General features: G+C 37.1%; 1 protein-coding gene across 1 annotated transcript; it reads right to left on the reverse strand.

Annotated features, from left to right (window-relative positions):
* Window positions 1-204: 204 nt before the first annotated feature.
* Window positions 205-9,480, reverse strand: LOC108666066 (V-type proton ATPase subunit S1). Its single transcript, XM_047881361.1, has 9 exons — window positions 9,314-9,480; window positions 5,637-5,760; window positions 5,177-5,317; window positions 4,730-4,859; window positions 4,230-4,312; window positions 3,743-3,894; window positions 3,094-3,228; window positions 2,297-2,435; window positions 205-1,420 (listed from the first exon to the last, which is right to left on the reverse strand). The coding sequence occupies exons 1-9, from the start codon at window positions 9,406-9,408 to the stop codon at window positions 1,136-1,138; spliced, it is 1,284 nt and encodes a 427-aa protein (XP_047737317.1). The 5' UTR covers window positions 9,409-9,480; the 3' UTR covers window positions 205-1,135.
* Between the last annotated feature and the right edge of the window lie 5,782 nt (window positions 9,481-15,262).

A 15,262-nucleotide genomic window follows, 5' to 3' on the forward strand; every position in this document is an offset into this window, starting at 1 on the left:
GTCAGAGAAAAGTTCGACGTGGGCCCGCTCCTCGCTCGCGTCACAGCTCAGTGACCCTCGGAGTCGGTGTAGGCCACCATCAGAGGCGTTAAGGTCGGGGCCCTGATCATTGACATGAAACCATTCCCTGTTTTTAATTAATAAAACCAATTCCTTTTTTTTTGTTGGAATGGTGATCAGTAAATAGGGCAAGAGACTGCAACAAATTCATTACACACTTTATTCGGATTATTTACAATATCTAAAACATTGATAACCATTAGGAAGGAATGATTCTTGTCAAGTAAGATCTGTTGAATAAATATGGTAGTCAGACTTGATTAGAATATTAGCAAGACCTATTGTCTTTCACCTGGAGTGCTCTTGCACAGGCTTAAGAATCAACATTTGTAATAGGTATTTTCATCGATTAGATTGGTTGCTAAAATCAACTTAGACGTTGCATTGACATTAATCAGAATGATTTCAGCTTCATGATTTTGAATGCCTGGCTCAACCGTGAGGATAAGACCTGGCTGCTCAATGAAGCCTCAATTAGTAACTGCGAGTATAAGTGGAATAAATAAATTAAAATACATCTCAAACTTTCCCAAAATAGAAGATAAAGGATAGATACATCTAAAATCCACGCAACTGGATATCCCACTTCATTTAACAGGGTAAACGATAATATCTACATTATAATAAACATGTACGAGTTTATTGTATTAGAATGACTAATCGAGGTTAGGTAAATCTGTTAATTTCTAATTTGCGAATCTCAATAAAATAATATTTACTACTAATATTTCATTATGCGACAGAACTAGTTCAATATTTATAGAAGAGTGAACATTTTAGCGCAAACTACACAACTTGCCAGAATCTTTCGTAGTCTTTTTCGACCATCCGAAGAGTACTTGGGCACATCAATTCACTAGAGATCTACTAGAGTACAAACCTCTGACGATGAATAAGACAATACACTTGAAGAACCTCAAAAATACAGTAAGCCTTAAAGAATTCTGAAATTCCTTCTGAAATGTAAACAAATATGTTAGTTTGGAACTAGAAAATTTTATGAGCAGTTACCGGAGGCCAATTTTGCAAAGGCTCACAGACTATGAAACTTTAGCAGAAGTTCTCTATGAAGGAATTAATCCACGTTTGGCACGAAGATAGTCTTGCCCTTGGGATCATCGAAGCGATCCATGGTCTTGATGTTGGCCAGCATGCCGAGCCCAACAGCGAGGATGAAGACGGCCAGCAGCGACGCCAGCAGACCGGACCAGATGCCGATGGTGAAGAAGCCCACGCAGTCCCATGTGGGGCTGAATTTTCCAGTAATTTGGGTCCTGAACGCCTCAACCTGAAGCAAGCGAAATGATGAGGCAAACGGTTGATAACAAAACACACAATACTCAAGGCATAAACTAACTACCTAAATTAGCAACCAACAATTTTATGTTGCAACGATTGGCGAAAATTATTCCGGGTTCGCATTTTCATCATTTGTAATCATCAGCATGAGTAACACAAGATCCATGACAAGACACAGTCTCAGGTTAATCATCAACCCAAAGCTCAATATCTATAATCAGAGCTGATAAATATTAACCTACTGATTGGGCTTCCATATACTTAATAGTTTGCAACGTCACGAAATGTACTCGAGTTAATCAAAATTAGTTTTCTGGTTCCTTCATTCAGGGACTAGCAATTGATAGCCACGAGCTTCATGCATTGTAAAGTTATTGATATCGTTGCAAGCTGCATTTCGTGACGACCCCATCAGACAAAATATGAATTTAACGAGAATCATTAAATGTATCATTTCTTATGCTCCTGCATTTTTTTATTGCTTTCGGTCATTAATCCTTTGCTTTGCTGAATTAATAATCATCCATGCACTGAGGTTTGATCACAGCTAATGACTATGTTGTGTGGGTGTGACTTAGTTCCATACGAACTTTATATTGGAATTGCAACTGATTTATCATCACGTGCGATCAAACACTTGGGTGTTTTCTTTGGAATTAAAGAGAGCTCTATCGTACAAACGTGATCACAACACCGGCGCGTGAAATGGGCCTTGTTCACCAGTCCGTTTATATTATGCGTACCGGTATAGGTAAATGCATAGCAGGAGGCCTAAAGTTTCATAGCCAGCAAGTCACTAATGATCGCCCATGATTTTTATTTAACAACAGGAACAAACAAAAACCACCAAGTCGAGTTTGAGCATCAAAGAGATTATAGAGAATTCTGTTCCTAATAAATCATCTGAACAAAGGGAAGCGTGGCAAGGTTTCAGTTATAATCTGAGTGAGCTCAGCAGGGAACAACGCTGGCTTACATAGAGCGTTTCTGTTGTAGGGTTCTCTCGTGCAGTCTTTGTGAGGTCCACTTTGACCATAGACACCCGCCAGTAAGACCTCTTTAAGGTGAAGTAAAGCCTGCAAAAAAATAAGAATAAAAAAGATGCTTTTAGATAGAATTAAAGACAGCCAAATTTTATTGTATTTTATAGAAATGTATTCACAGCTGAACTAACCTATTAAACCACTCGCCTTCCAGAAACTAAATAAAATGCCGGAAGAATCCGATGAGAAGCAAAACTGTCTGAACTCTGAACGTAAATGTTATGGAAAATTGTATGCTGTAGTGGCGAGAATTTATTTTTAATGAAATTTCTTCATTTTTATATTGACGATTTCAATCCAGAGAAATTAGTGAGCTAGATCCTGATAATAGGAACTGCAAATGGCCTTTGGCATACGAGAACATACACTAATTCAAGTTGAAGTATTTGATAAGTATATATGTTATACCTACAAGCAACACGTTATTACGGTTTTTATGAGCGTTAGCCAACTATGGACCTGGGCAGATCCCCAACAATGTCATGCATGGGTCAGATTCTATTAATTTTTTTTTCTTGGTTACCAAATTAGAATGTCAAATAAATCCGAATGTCAGATTTTGGGCTAACGTTAATAGATATACTAAGTACTATCAGTTTAATTTTCTGGCGTGATCGTGACTTGGATTGATATTTGCCTACGTGAATTTGACCGGGACAATAGGCTCAGGTATCTTTGGCTTGGCACTCACGAGACTTTGACTTTGCTGTATTCGACGTCGAGCTTCACGTTGCTGTAGGCTAGCTGCATGAACTGTACTGTGTTGTTATTGCAGTCCTTGACGTACTCTGTGCTGACCGGGTCTTCCGGAAGAGGATAGTGCTCACTGTATAAGAGAACGTGTGATGAACAGCAAACACTTGCACAATTAATGTTAATAATATATCTGAATATAGTGAGCACCACAACAGATGGTCAAATATGATCCAGTACTAAAGTCTAGATAACGTGATTAGAATCTTATATGGAATGGGAGCTGCAAAAATCTTAGTAATAATTATCAAAAACAACAAAGGTAGCAATATCGCAGAATTCAACAATTGTCTCAATTTATGCGTTTGAAAATGTAGGTTTCTGGACATCTATTGTCAGGAGAACTGATGTTTTTTGCAGACGTTCGTATATACTTCCTAAAACGTTTGTATATTACATGAAACATCCGGACTTTGGCGTCGCATGATGTGATGCTTTGGGGATTTGTGAAGGATAAGATTATTGGCGCATATTAAGAGAATAGGATTGGATGAATTAACTGAAGTTTGATCAGCTGAAGTTATAGGAAGGATGCTAGCATGAGTAAAACGTTGTTATGATGTAATAGAAGTAACCCAACAACCCACCCATCACGGCCGGTCAGAGACAGAGTCATGTTCTGGCGGAAGTAGACGAGGATGCAGGAGCCGTTGTGGAAGTTGGGCGGCAGTTCCTTTGCCTGCTGCAGCGAACGTCCGATGCGAAGATGTGTCTCGGCATCTTCTGCATCTTCTGAATCCTGAAAGCATATTAAAACTTATAGCCATCAGCCACTGAATAATGCTGGAAAATACTTTTCATCATTCCAATTTTATAGTTTTGAATGCAACTAAAACAAACTTGGGGCAGCTAACACCAAATTGAAGGCAGAAATATCTAAACAGTAAATGAATACATAGAAGAAAGTGAATGAGCAGTGTAAGCTAACATTATTTGTGATAGAACAACCTATCTCTCAAAAAAGACCAATTACTTTTCAGAGACATTATGAAAAGCTTGTAGCGCCACTAAATTTTTTTCTACAGAAACCATGAGATGCCATGAGGAGTTGTATTTAAAAGCAAATGTACTCACAACAGACGGTTTGAGTGCAGTGTAGATCACAGTAAAGTTTGCTAGACTCCCCACTTTGCTCAGCACGCTCTGCATCACCTCATCTGAAACATTAATTTCACAGTATTTATCTAGTAATCCTGAATTAGTGAACGTTTCTTTATTAGTCAAGGCAATGTTGAATAAGAGCATACAAATACATTTCTGAAATGATAACTCAGAGCAATGCAAAGAGCTTTTATTATGCTATGCACTAAGACAGACGGCGAACTTAAATAAAGCAGTACTCAAGGTATGACTCTTTATTGGTAGGAACGATTAAAACACTTGTAGCAAAGTTTTCAGTGACACTCAGCAGAGATTCAAAGACTATCAGGTAGGGATTGAGCATAGGGGTAACAAAATAACTTTTTAACTACTATTGAAAGTCATGCAGCAAAAGATTCACAGACTGGCGGGAGAAGATTTAAAGATTACCAGTTAATGTTTGAAGGTCAGGCAGTAAAAAATTCCAAGATTACCAGCTTTCCTGAGAGCTCGGCTGCGGCTGGGGTTGGTGATTGTGGGCGGTAGCTTAACAACCACTAAATTCTTTTGGTCTTCTTCCAGCTTGAGCTCCGACACTCCACTGCCAGCCGTCAGGCTTGTTACCTGGGCCAAATAAAAGTTAGAGAATGATATAACACAATCAAGTGAAAGCAGTCCTAGCCCAAAACCTAGCTAACCTTAACCTAAAATAAAGAAGACCCCACATTACAAATGATGAGTCTGACGGATGGGGAATAAAGCATTATTAGGGGAAATTAGCTATCAATAAAATTTAAATGAAAAGCATCAGAACACAGATTGAGACTAATTCACAGGAGCTCAAAGACATTAATGTAGGATTATTACACAGCTAAAAAGTGTTAAAATACTTCACATAGCAATGCAGCTTTCATGTGTAAATAACCAAGAAGTAATGCCACCTTGTAGCCTTCCTGCGCGAGCTGGTGCTGCAGCTGTGCCGGCTGCACCACGTTCGGCAGGTACAGAGATTGGCCGGACTCCATCCATGTCTTGAGGTGCTCCAGCTCTGAGCTATGGCTTGACAAGTCTTCAATGCTCAGCTACAAAGCATATTGTCAAAATATATAAATGTATATTAGTATACCTCAACACATCATACATTTATATATTAAAAGACATTAAATACATGCATGATATGCAACACCAAAAGTTCACATATATGTATAACCAAATTTAAAAGAAAATTGAGTACAAAATTCAGAAGTCATGTTTATTTTTAAAAAAACATTACTTCTGATCAATAGGTTAAAAAATTAATTAATTATCATGAGCAATAATTTGTGATAATAAGAATTCAGTGCTGAGAAAACAATTGACTCAGAAAATAAATGAAGATCCTGTTCAACTGCTCATACTCACAGCATCCTGGAGGAAAAAGAGGATATTCTTTGGCTGAAAGTCATCCAAGTAGCGAGCCTGGAAGCTTGGGACTGAGATCTGCTGCAAAGCAGACACAGCAGGCAAGTTGTTTCCATCGGTAGTTCTGAAATCACAAATTTTTTGTGTACAAGCAGATTATAATGTTACAGGCACATGCTTTGTTTATACATGAGCATAGGCTGAGTTGAAGACTAATTCACTGCAAGTATTTTTTCATTGCATTGGGATAATCATTTGATATGTTGCTCAGGTTTCACTTAATGCAAGATTGCTCAAAGTTAAACTTATGATTGGAGATTAATAAATTTCTAGTTTATATTAGTAAATGCCAATTCAACAATGCACAGGATATACTTAAAGTACGTACAAGGCTTTTAATCACTGCTCCAGATGCAGGGCAACTGTTGCCATGACAGAAATTTTGTGATTGTAGGTAGTAAAAAAATTCCTCAAAGTTTCTCTCTTACATTTTTGGGGAAAATATGTATAGGTAGGTCTTTCTGCCTCCAGTTTTTTGATGAATCAAGAAAAGGTAAAATACCAGCCAAAATTAGTTAGGGCAATAACCAGAGCACATTTGAATGACACATATGCACTTAATTCATTTGTACAAGAAGCTAAGCTGCTAGCTACGTATAATGTATTGCACACTTGATGCCTCTGTACCAAAAACATTCAATTTATTGGAACCTAATACACACTAAAGGCAACAAGTTTATATACCAATTTGTCATTTATAGTACATTTATACTAAACCATGAATAACAATACCTCAATATAAATTGAAAACTGCCACTCAATATATTTAAATATATGAAAAAATAAAAATAAAAAAAATCGAAAAAATAAAAAAAAACACGATTTTTTTATAAAAAAATCAAGTGATTTAATCACATGATTTAATCATTTTGATTTAATCATTGCCAACCCTGTCTGAAACAGAAAGGAATGTTTTAGCGACAACCATCATATGTTTTGGAGAAATAAATCATAGTTTAGGTCAATTACTTTTCATTCTATGATGCCTGGTGCACAATTCTATATACCTATGACATTCTATGCACAATTTTGTAATGACCAAAGATGCACTAATGATTTGATAAGAGAAATTTTTTGCTGAGCAAGGTAAATGTAATCAATATTCTTTGTTTTTATTAAAAATTTTTCTTAACTGGAGCCTTTGTTAACTGAGGTTCTACTGTAAATGCATTTTTGGGGGTGTCCCAAGTAGCCCCGCTGTGCGGAAATGGCCGCCATTTTTTTTTTTGGATTGAGGTATGTAAATTCCGCAAATAAAATTTTAATGCTGACACTTATCTGCCACTTCTTTCTAAGCAAAATTTTTAATACAGCAAATATTATTTTTACTACAGACCTTAGCAGAAATAACTTTTCAAAATATCGTTTTTCACAATTTTTTCAGGAATTTTTCATAGCTAGTAAATGTAGTATTTTTGAACTTCCTTTATACTACATAGATAGGAAAAATGTTGACGTTTACGCCACTATATTTAGTTTTGCAATATAGTTTTGCTACTAAAACAGTTTTACGCCATGTCGGAGGACTGTCCCGAGTTACCCCGCCCATCCCGAGTAGCCCTGGTTGACGGTAATTAAAAAATGTTTTATGTCACAATAGATTTGCATAGCCATAGCAACAATGATTTCTAGATGAGGCAAGGTTGAGCTATTAGTGAACAAATTTCTGGCATGCTTATGCTTGATTGTATAGTTTATTTCATAGGGAATTCATGCCATCACCATTTAATGTCATCAAGGGGTGTGGATAATTCAAATTGTGTAACCTTAGTGCATTCAAAAGTTACTCAACTTCTGACAGGAACCTGGTAAATCCGTTTTTCAGAAACACAAGAAACCCACACGATGAATTACTTCCAATCTAATTATTAAAAGAGCATATACAGGCTGCAAGATTGCAAATTTTGGAAAACTAGGTAATATTAGAACCACAAGATTTTGGTACCGTAATGAGTGGGAAAATTCTGAACTAGCTGCATGAATTAACTTTTAAAGTTCTGTGAAAGTAATGCAGTAAATTTCATGACAATTGCCCAATTCCATGGAAAGAAGATATCCCTCCTAAATTCATTGTGTGCTAAAGCGTAATTCCATGCAAGTATGATAGGTAATTTATTACATCTGTCAGGGAAGTAAGATTTCCAATGAGCTTACTAGTCTATATATAGTAGTACTCAAAAATGAACAAAAAAAAAAAGAAACTAAAGAGTTTCTGCTTTGCAGCTTTGCTACTGTGATACCTTGTGTACAATATTTATATTATTATATTTATTATATTTATGATACTAACAGACCTATTTATAAATATATAACTCTCAATAAGAAAGAAGAAAAATATTTCATTCAGGACTAGCCAGAAATGCAATTTTAATGGTTTGAATCTATAATCACATGCAAAATCTGGCATGGAATATATCTACCTTTTGAGCCACAACTAGAGCATTTCCACCATTTTTGAAGCCACACTGGCACAAAATATATCTACCATCTAGTGAGGAAAATATCTACTCTCTGAACCACAATTAGATTTTTTGAGCAATGGTTTTAGGGATTTGCAAGCTGTGATTCCATTTCTTTGATCTGTGAATTCCATATCTTGGCCATCAGCCCATCATCAGCCATGATGAGCCATTTACAAACAGCTATCTCATTTACAAAGTCCTATGCATGTGTTACCACAAATCTCAAATTTTACCCTTGAAACAGCAACAATAACATTTGTCTTTACTTTAGTAGCACCTGACATGTAAATGACCATGATAATGCAGTCTAATGTGACTGCAACAATGCAATCTTCAATGAAACTTTTTGGATTAAAGGATATTTTGGCTGGAGCATTGAACTTGATTGAAGTACCGTACTGCCAAAGTCGAAAATTTTATGAAATGACATGTTTGCAAAGAACAAACTGCAATTTTTTCAATCAAATAAAAATACATGATATTAGAGCCTCAAGGTTTCATATACTTACTGAAATTATATGTATTACCTAGTACCTACTATTAGAGCTGCAATATTTCAGAATAAAAGGACTTTTCTCAGTCTACCATTCTGCCTAGGGTAAACGCGGTATATTCCGACATCGTAGGTAATTCCATCACTTCTCTAGTTTTTCCTTTATATTAAGCTTTGTTTTAGTTCCATGCGTTCATTGATGGTTGAAATGGTGACGTCATACATTTGCGTGTCGAAATACTGCAAAAACACTAGGTCTTGGCCATCTAGTGGGAAAATAAATATCGAGCCGCGAGATTCCAAATGTATTGAAAATTCGTCATGTTGAAGCCGCGAGATTTCAGAAACAAATAGAAAAATTCCAATCCTGTTAATGGAGATGGAAGTTTCCTGCTAAATGAATCTCTTATTCAATTGTTAACCAAAGTGCACCAGTGGGCTACAAAAAATTCCAATGCTATTTCAGTAATACTGTAACATTAACTGATTCCGATGCTATTTCAGTAATACTGTAACATTAACTGATTAAGTAGACAGATTCTATTCCTGCACCAAATCATGATGATGCAGCTGCTTCAGAGTTCAGCCTTTAGGCTTTCAGCTTGTTTGATTGGGCGTGCAGAAAACAAACATTAGCTTTCTCAAAAAAAAACATTACTTACTTTTGCGAGTTCCAAATCAACAAAGGTACATTTTCATTTGAAAAGGCAGCATTAAAGAGCGAGAAAAGAATACACAGAACAGCACGCCACTCCATGTCTGCGAATTGCGATCACAACAATCGACCGCCAATAGAATACTAGAACCGTTGTCACTGCGATCATATGACTGCGGTCGCTCAGGTGATGGACTCGATCGTCTATATTTTTGGTGCAAATATCATTTTTTCTTTAGTGAATTTTACAAAAGCAGAAAAATATCATTTATATAAATAATAATGTGGAATACTTTGAGACTTCAAAAAATACTTTATAATTTAACATTATCATCGTCCAAGCCGATAAAGGGCGTTAGCGATTTTTGTACGCTAACGCAATCCAAATGATTTTGACATTATATAATCTATAGTAACGAAATGAATTTTGTCCTATCTCGTAAATTGAAGGTAAAGATTGTTCCCAAGTCAATATTAAAAATTCGATGAACTAAATATATCTAAAGTTTGTCGCTTTCCGTCAATGCTGCAGGATTATGATGGAATTGGAATTGGGGTGCGTGGTGACCTACGGTCACGACCTTTAAATCGGTCATACACGCTGCCTAGAAACTTTTACTAGCATCAAAAAATTAAAAGTTCGCACTCTTATGTTAACAAAAAAGTTCAAATATACAATATTCACAGCTGTCCTAAGAAAATATATAAAAATTTGACAATCCCCAAAAAGTAAAACCACGTACTAAAACAGTTCGGCACGTTCATACCTCTTCCCACCCTCCCCTCTCTCAACCCTCCATTCCTCAAGACCCCACTCATAACATCCTCCTCCTCTCCCTCATCCTCCACACGTTTTCCAAATATCTCTTCACACTCTCAAACATAGCCGCAGTTGCTCCCTCAGACAGGCCCGTAATTATTGCCATCCACTCTTCGCTTGTTCTCGCATGCCCCACCTCGTTAGTCTCACCTCTCTCATTCAGAATCACCTCAATCATAGACTGACGCTCTCTCTCATACGCCCCACATTCCATCAACAAGTGCTCTACAGTCTCCTTCTCATCCCCATCACACATAAAACATTTATCTTCTCTCCTTTCATTCCACCTGTATGTACGTCCATTCACACCTAGCTCGCCTGCCCTAACACAAAACAGAAGGTCCCCACCTCTACTACCATCATACGTACATTCATATTTTGGCATCGCTTGCATCTGATACAGTCTTAGAGAGTCCTTTCCCTCCATTCCTTGTTTCCATACCTTCAGCCCATAGTCTTTCACTCGCTCATTTATTTCTCTTTTCCACTCTTTTTCATCCCACTCTATCCCAATCGCACCCCGTACTGTCACCACCCATTCGTCCTTTGGCCCAGCGGGCCTTAGGCGCACCCATGCTTCATGCATGCCACACTTACGTACCACTGCCCGACATCTGCGTGACCATTTGCTCACCTTCATGTTCCACATATACATCTTTCGAGCCCAACGTTCATCATCCATTCGCTCCAGTCTCACTTTATACCTCAAAACTGCTCTCATTCTTCTTTCATTGAAGGTACTCCAACCCATGTCTCCTCTCAGGGCCTCTACTGCAGTCCACCTGGGGGCTCCTAGTGCCAATTTCGCCACTCTATTTTGTACCAATTCCAATTTATCTAGCTCGCCATCACCATATGCTATCACATCCAATCCATACATAATGCTAGGCACTGCTACACTCTTCCACACTTCTCCCAATACTTCATACTTACTCGCTCTCACTTTTGCTGCATTTCCAAGTATACCCAACCATTGGTTCGCCTTACTTAAATTCGCGGCCTTTGTTCTCTGACATCCTTCATGGTCCACACACAACCCTAAGTACTTATACTCATTTGTCTCATTCCCTCCCAACATCCATACTCTGCTCATATCCTCAATCGCTCCATTCACAACAAGTACTTGGCTCTTCTCCGCACTGAATCGCACATTAAAGTCCCTCCCATACTCAGTCACACAGTCCAGCATACCTTGCAGTTCCTCGCTATTTTCACTTATAATCACAGCATCATCAGCATACAGAAGCATTCTTAACCTTTCGCCGCCTACACGCGCACCAACATCCATTCTCCTCACCCTCGTGGCCATCTCTTCTGTGTAGAGGTTGAAGAGAAGTGGAGACAGGATACAGCCTTGTCGTACGCCTCTCCTGCTCCTCACCCAGTCCGTCTCAATATCCCCAAGTCTATATTTTGCTCTAGTATTCACATACATACTTCTCACAAGCCTAAATAAATAATGATAAATGATAATGATAAATGATTTTTACTCTCACTTCGTCTGGCGGAGTATATTATTTTCTCATATATCTTTATTGTTGCTTGTCTGAATGAGCCAATTGAATGAATCTAAATAATGAGGCAGTCTGATCAGCTACTTGCTGAATCCGCAATGTTAACTTCATGCGATTCGTTTCGTACTAAAATTTGTGTCGAGCACTGCATAAAATAGCCCGTAATTAATGAAACTTTACCTGATTTTCTATTTTTTTACCTTTTTTTTATTTGTTTTCAATGTAAATCCAGTCTTTAATTATTTCCGATTATTGATGGTCGAAAGGGACCAAGTAGCTGAGAGAGTAAACTTATAATAAGCACGTAAGAGTTTTAATAGGTTCTACGAAATTGAAGCTGTCCATTCGTGGCGGTCGAGGAATTTGATATCATGGTATTTGGGTATAAATTATTTCCACGGAGCGTAATTGGAAATAAAATTACTTCAATAATTTTTTAATGTAGTAATCTATTTAGCTTATGAAGTTATGCTTTGGTTTTGCTCCTGACCCTATTGGCGCATTTCAACGTACGAAAAGACGACATAACTTGCTTATGATTTGTTTTTGCTCATGACCCAATTGGCGCATTTCAACGTACAAAAAGACGACATAACTTGCTTATGCTTTGGTTTTGCTCATGACCCTATTGGCGCATTTCAACGTACAAAAAGACGACATAATTCATTAGACGACATAACTTGAAAAAGTGATCACTGCCGGACCTTAATAATAATTAGACTAGATATTTGTCAACGTAAGTGCGTTATCGGGAGCATCGGGCAACAAGACACCTGCTTCCAGTCACTGGTAATCAGATGAAACAGGTATCCTTGAGTTATTAAAGTTTATTTTTTACTTTCTCACGCACTCATAGCAGAATCTGTCTCGCCTAAACTAAAAAATTCATCATCATGGAGCGGTCGGGCAAATAATGTCGGGCTTCGATAAAAGAAATAAGCTCGGTTCAAGGTTCATGTTGATGGAATTAAGCAGTGGGACGAGTTTTGTTCGGGACCCTATTTTATAAAATCTTTCAGCCAAAATTTTTTATAATTGTCATCAAAAGGTCGCAATGGAAGCTTTTCATCAATTATATAGTGACAATTGTACCACTAGTTTAGAAACTTGTCCTAGTAATTGGTAACCGCACCAATGCTATCATGGTGTCATTCCCAATATATGAATGGAATCTCAAGTGAAATATAACTAAAACTTTCGTATAATTGCAAACATTCTAAATTAAAATGGTCTAAAGATATAATAATGAGTATTATTATGAACATTTTTGACATTCACGCGTTGCTAATGTCTTATCGGTGGTTGAAACTTCCGTCAAAACTTGCGCTGCGCTCAGGTGAAATACTTGGGACCCAAGGAGATACGAACAGTTAAGTATACAGACAGACAACGGTATATGAGCAGCACATATAATCTGATAAATCCAAGTCTAGTGGTTCTCATAGTCAGTTTTTTAGTAGCGTCTTTGCGGAACAGGATTTGAAGAGTATTCTCTCATTTGGAAAGTCATCTGTAGGCTTGAAGTTAATAAGTTTCGAAAGCCTAGAAGAAGGTCAGCTAAGAAAATGTCGTCCAAGCACCCAATAATAATTAATTTTTCTTCTTGTGAAGAAGAGTACATGCACGGGTCATTGGTACTAAAACCGAAAATTTATGAAGAAAGACTCTTGTCAAACATATGAGTATGATGCAGGAGGCCTAAAGTTTCATAGCCAGCAAGTCACTAATGATCACCCGGGACTTGTATTTATCAACAGGAATAAACCAAAACCACCAAGTCGAGTTTGACCATCAAAGAGATGATAGAGAATTCTGTTCCCACTAAATCATCTGAACAATGGAAGCGTGGCAAAGTTTCAGTTATAATCTGAGTGAACTCAGCAGGGAATAACGTTGGCTTACATAGAGCGTCTCCGTAACAGCAGAATCTCGTGCAGTCTTTGTGAGGTCCACTTTGACCGTAGACACTCGCCAGTAAGACCTCTTCAGGGTGAAGAATAGCCTGCAAACAAAAAAGCAAGTTGCCTTTAGATAGAATCCAAGACAGCCAAATTTTATTGTATTTTGTAAAAATGTTTCCACAGCTGAAACAACTAATAAACTACAACCCTTCAAAAAACTAAAATAAAATGCCGGAATAATCCGATGAAATGAAAGTGTGTCTGAACCCTGAACAGAAATGTTATGGAAAAGTGCATGCTGTAGTGGCGAGAATCTATTTTTAAAGAATTTTCTTCATTTTATTACAACACTTCTCTTTAACTTCACTTCTTGTTGTTTGTTTGTCTGATAGAAATCTTATAATCGATTTTTAGCACACTTCTACCTCTCCAATCAATCTAAAATTTTGCACACTTGCGTAAAGTTAGAGACAGTGCATGAATCAATTGACAGAATAAATAATTTTAGAAATGAAAAAAATTTTAATACCTATTAAAAAAAATTTTAAAAATAATTTTGTCTGATACATAATCAATATATAACACACTTTTACCTGTCCAATCAATCTTAAATTTTGCACACTTGCGTAAGGTTGGAGATAATGAATAAAGGTGATCACAACAATAAAGGTGATCACAACACCAAATTGATAGAATAAATAATTTTGAAAATTTAATTTTATTTAAATATTAAAAAAAAATTAAATTATGTTTTTTTAATATATGAAAATAAAATTGGAAATTCATTGGACATGTGTAACATCGGAGAACCTGGATTCTTCAGAAGTGTTGTCTTTAAAAAGTAATTTTCAACCTCATATTATTTCTGTTGATGATTTCAATCCAGAGAAATTAGTAAGGTAGATCCTGATAATAGGAACTGCCAATGGCCATTAGCATCAGAGAACCTACACTAATTCAAGTTGAAGTCTTTGCTAAATATATATGCTATTCCTACAAGAAAGATCAAGCAACACGTTATTGTCTTTGAGCGTTAGGCAATTATGGACCTGGGGAGAATCCCCAATAATATCATACAGGGTCAGATTCTAATTAATTTTTTCTTGGTTACTAAATTAGAATGTCAGATTTTGGGCAGGCGTTAATAGATATAATAATATCAGTTTAATTTTCTGGAGCGATCGTGCCTATGCTTGATAGAGTGCGATCCACATACAACCAAAAGATGACCTCGTAAATACAACACACTACAGCAACATGGCCGTCAGTTAGCCTACGTGGATGTGACCTGGACACTAGGCTTGGGTAACTTTGGTCACTCACGTGACTTTGACTTTGCTGTATTCGACGTCGAGCTTCACGTTACTGTAGGCAAGCCGTATGAACTGTACTGTGTTGTTCTTGCAGTCTGTAACGTAGTCTGTGGAGACCGTCTCTTCCGGGAGAGGATAGTGTTCACTGTATAAAAGAATTTGGGATGAACAGCCAAAACTTGCACAATTAATGTTAATAATGTATCTGATTATAGTGAGCACTACAACAGATGATCAAATATGATCCAGTATTCAAGTTTAGATTACGTGATTAGAATCTTAGATGGGACCAGAGCTGCAAAAATCCTAGAGGTAATTATCAAAAACAACAAAGGTAGAGGAACAAGTGTGATCTGATTAGAAATACACTATCTCCGTGGTCTTAGTTTCTACGCAATATCGCAGAAT

This window comes from Hyalella azteca, unplaced genomic scaffold (assembly GCF_000764305.2).
Source record: "Hyalella azteca isolate HAZT.00-mixed unplaced genomic scaffold, Hazt_2.0.2 contig7711, whole genome shotgun sequence".
Taxonomy (NCBI): Eukaryota; Metazoa; Arthropoda; class Malacostraca; order Amphipoda; family Hyalellidae; genus Hyalella; species Hyalella azteca.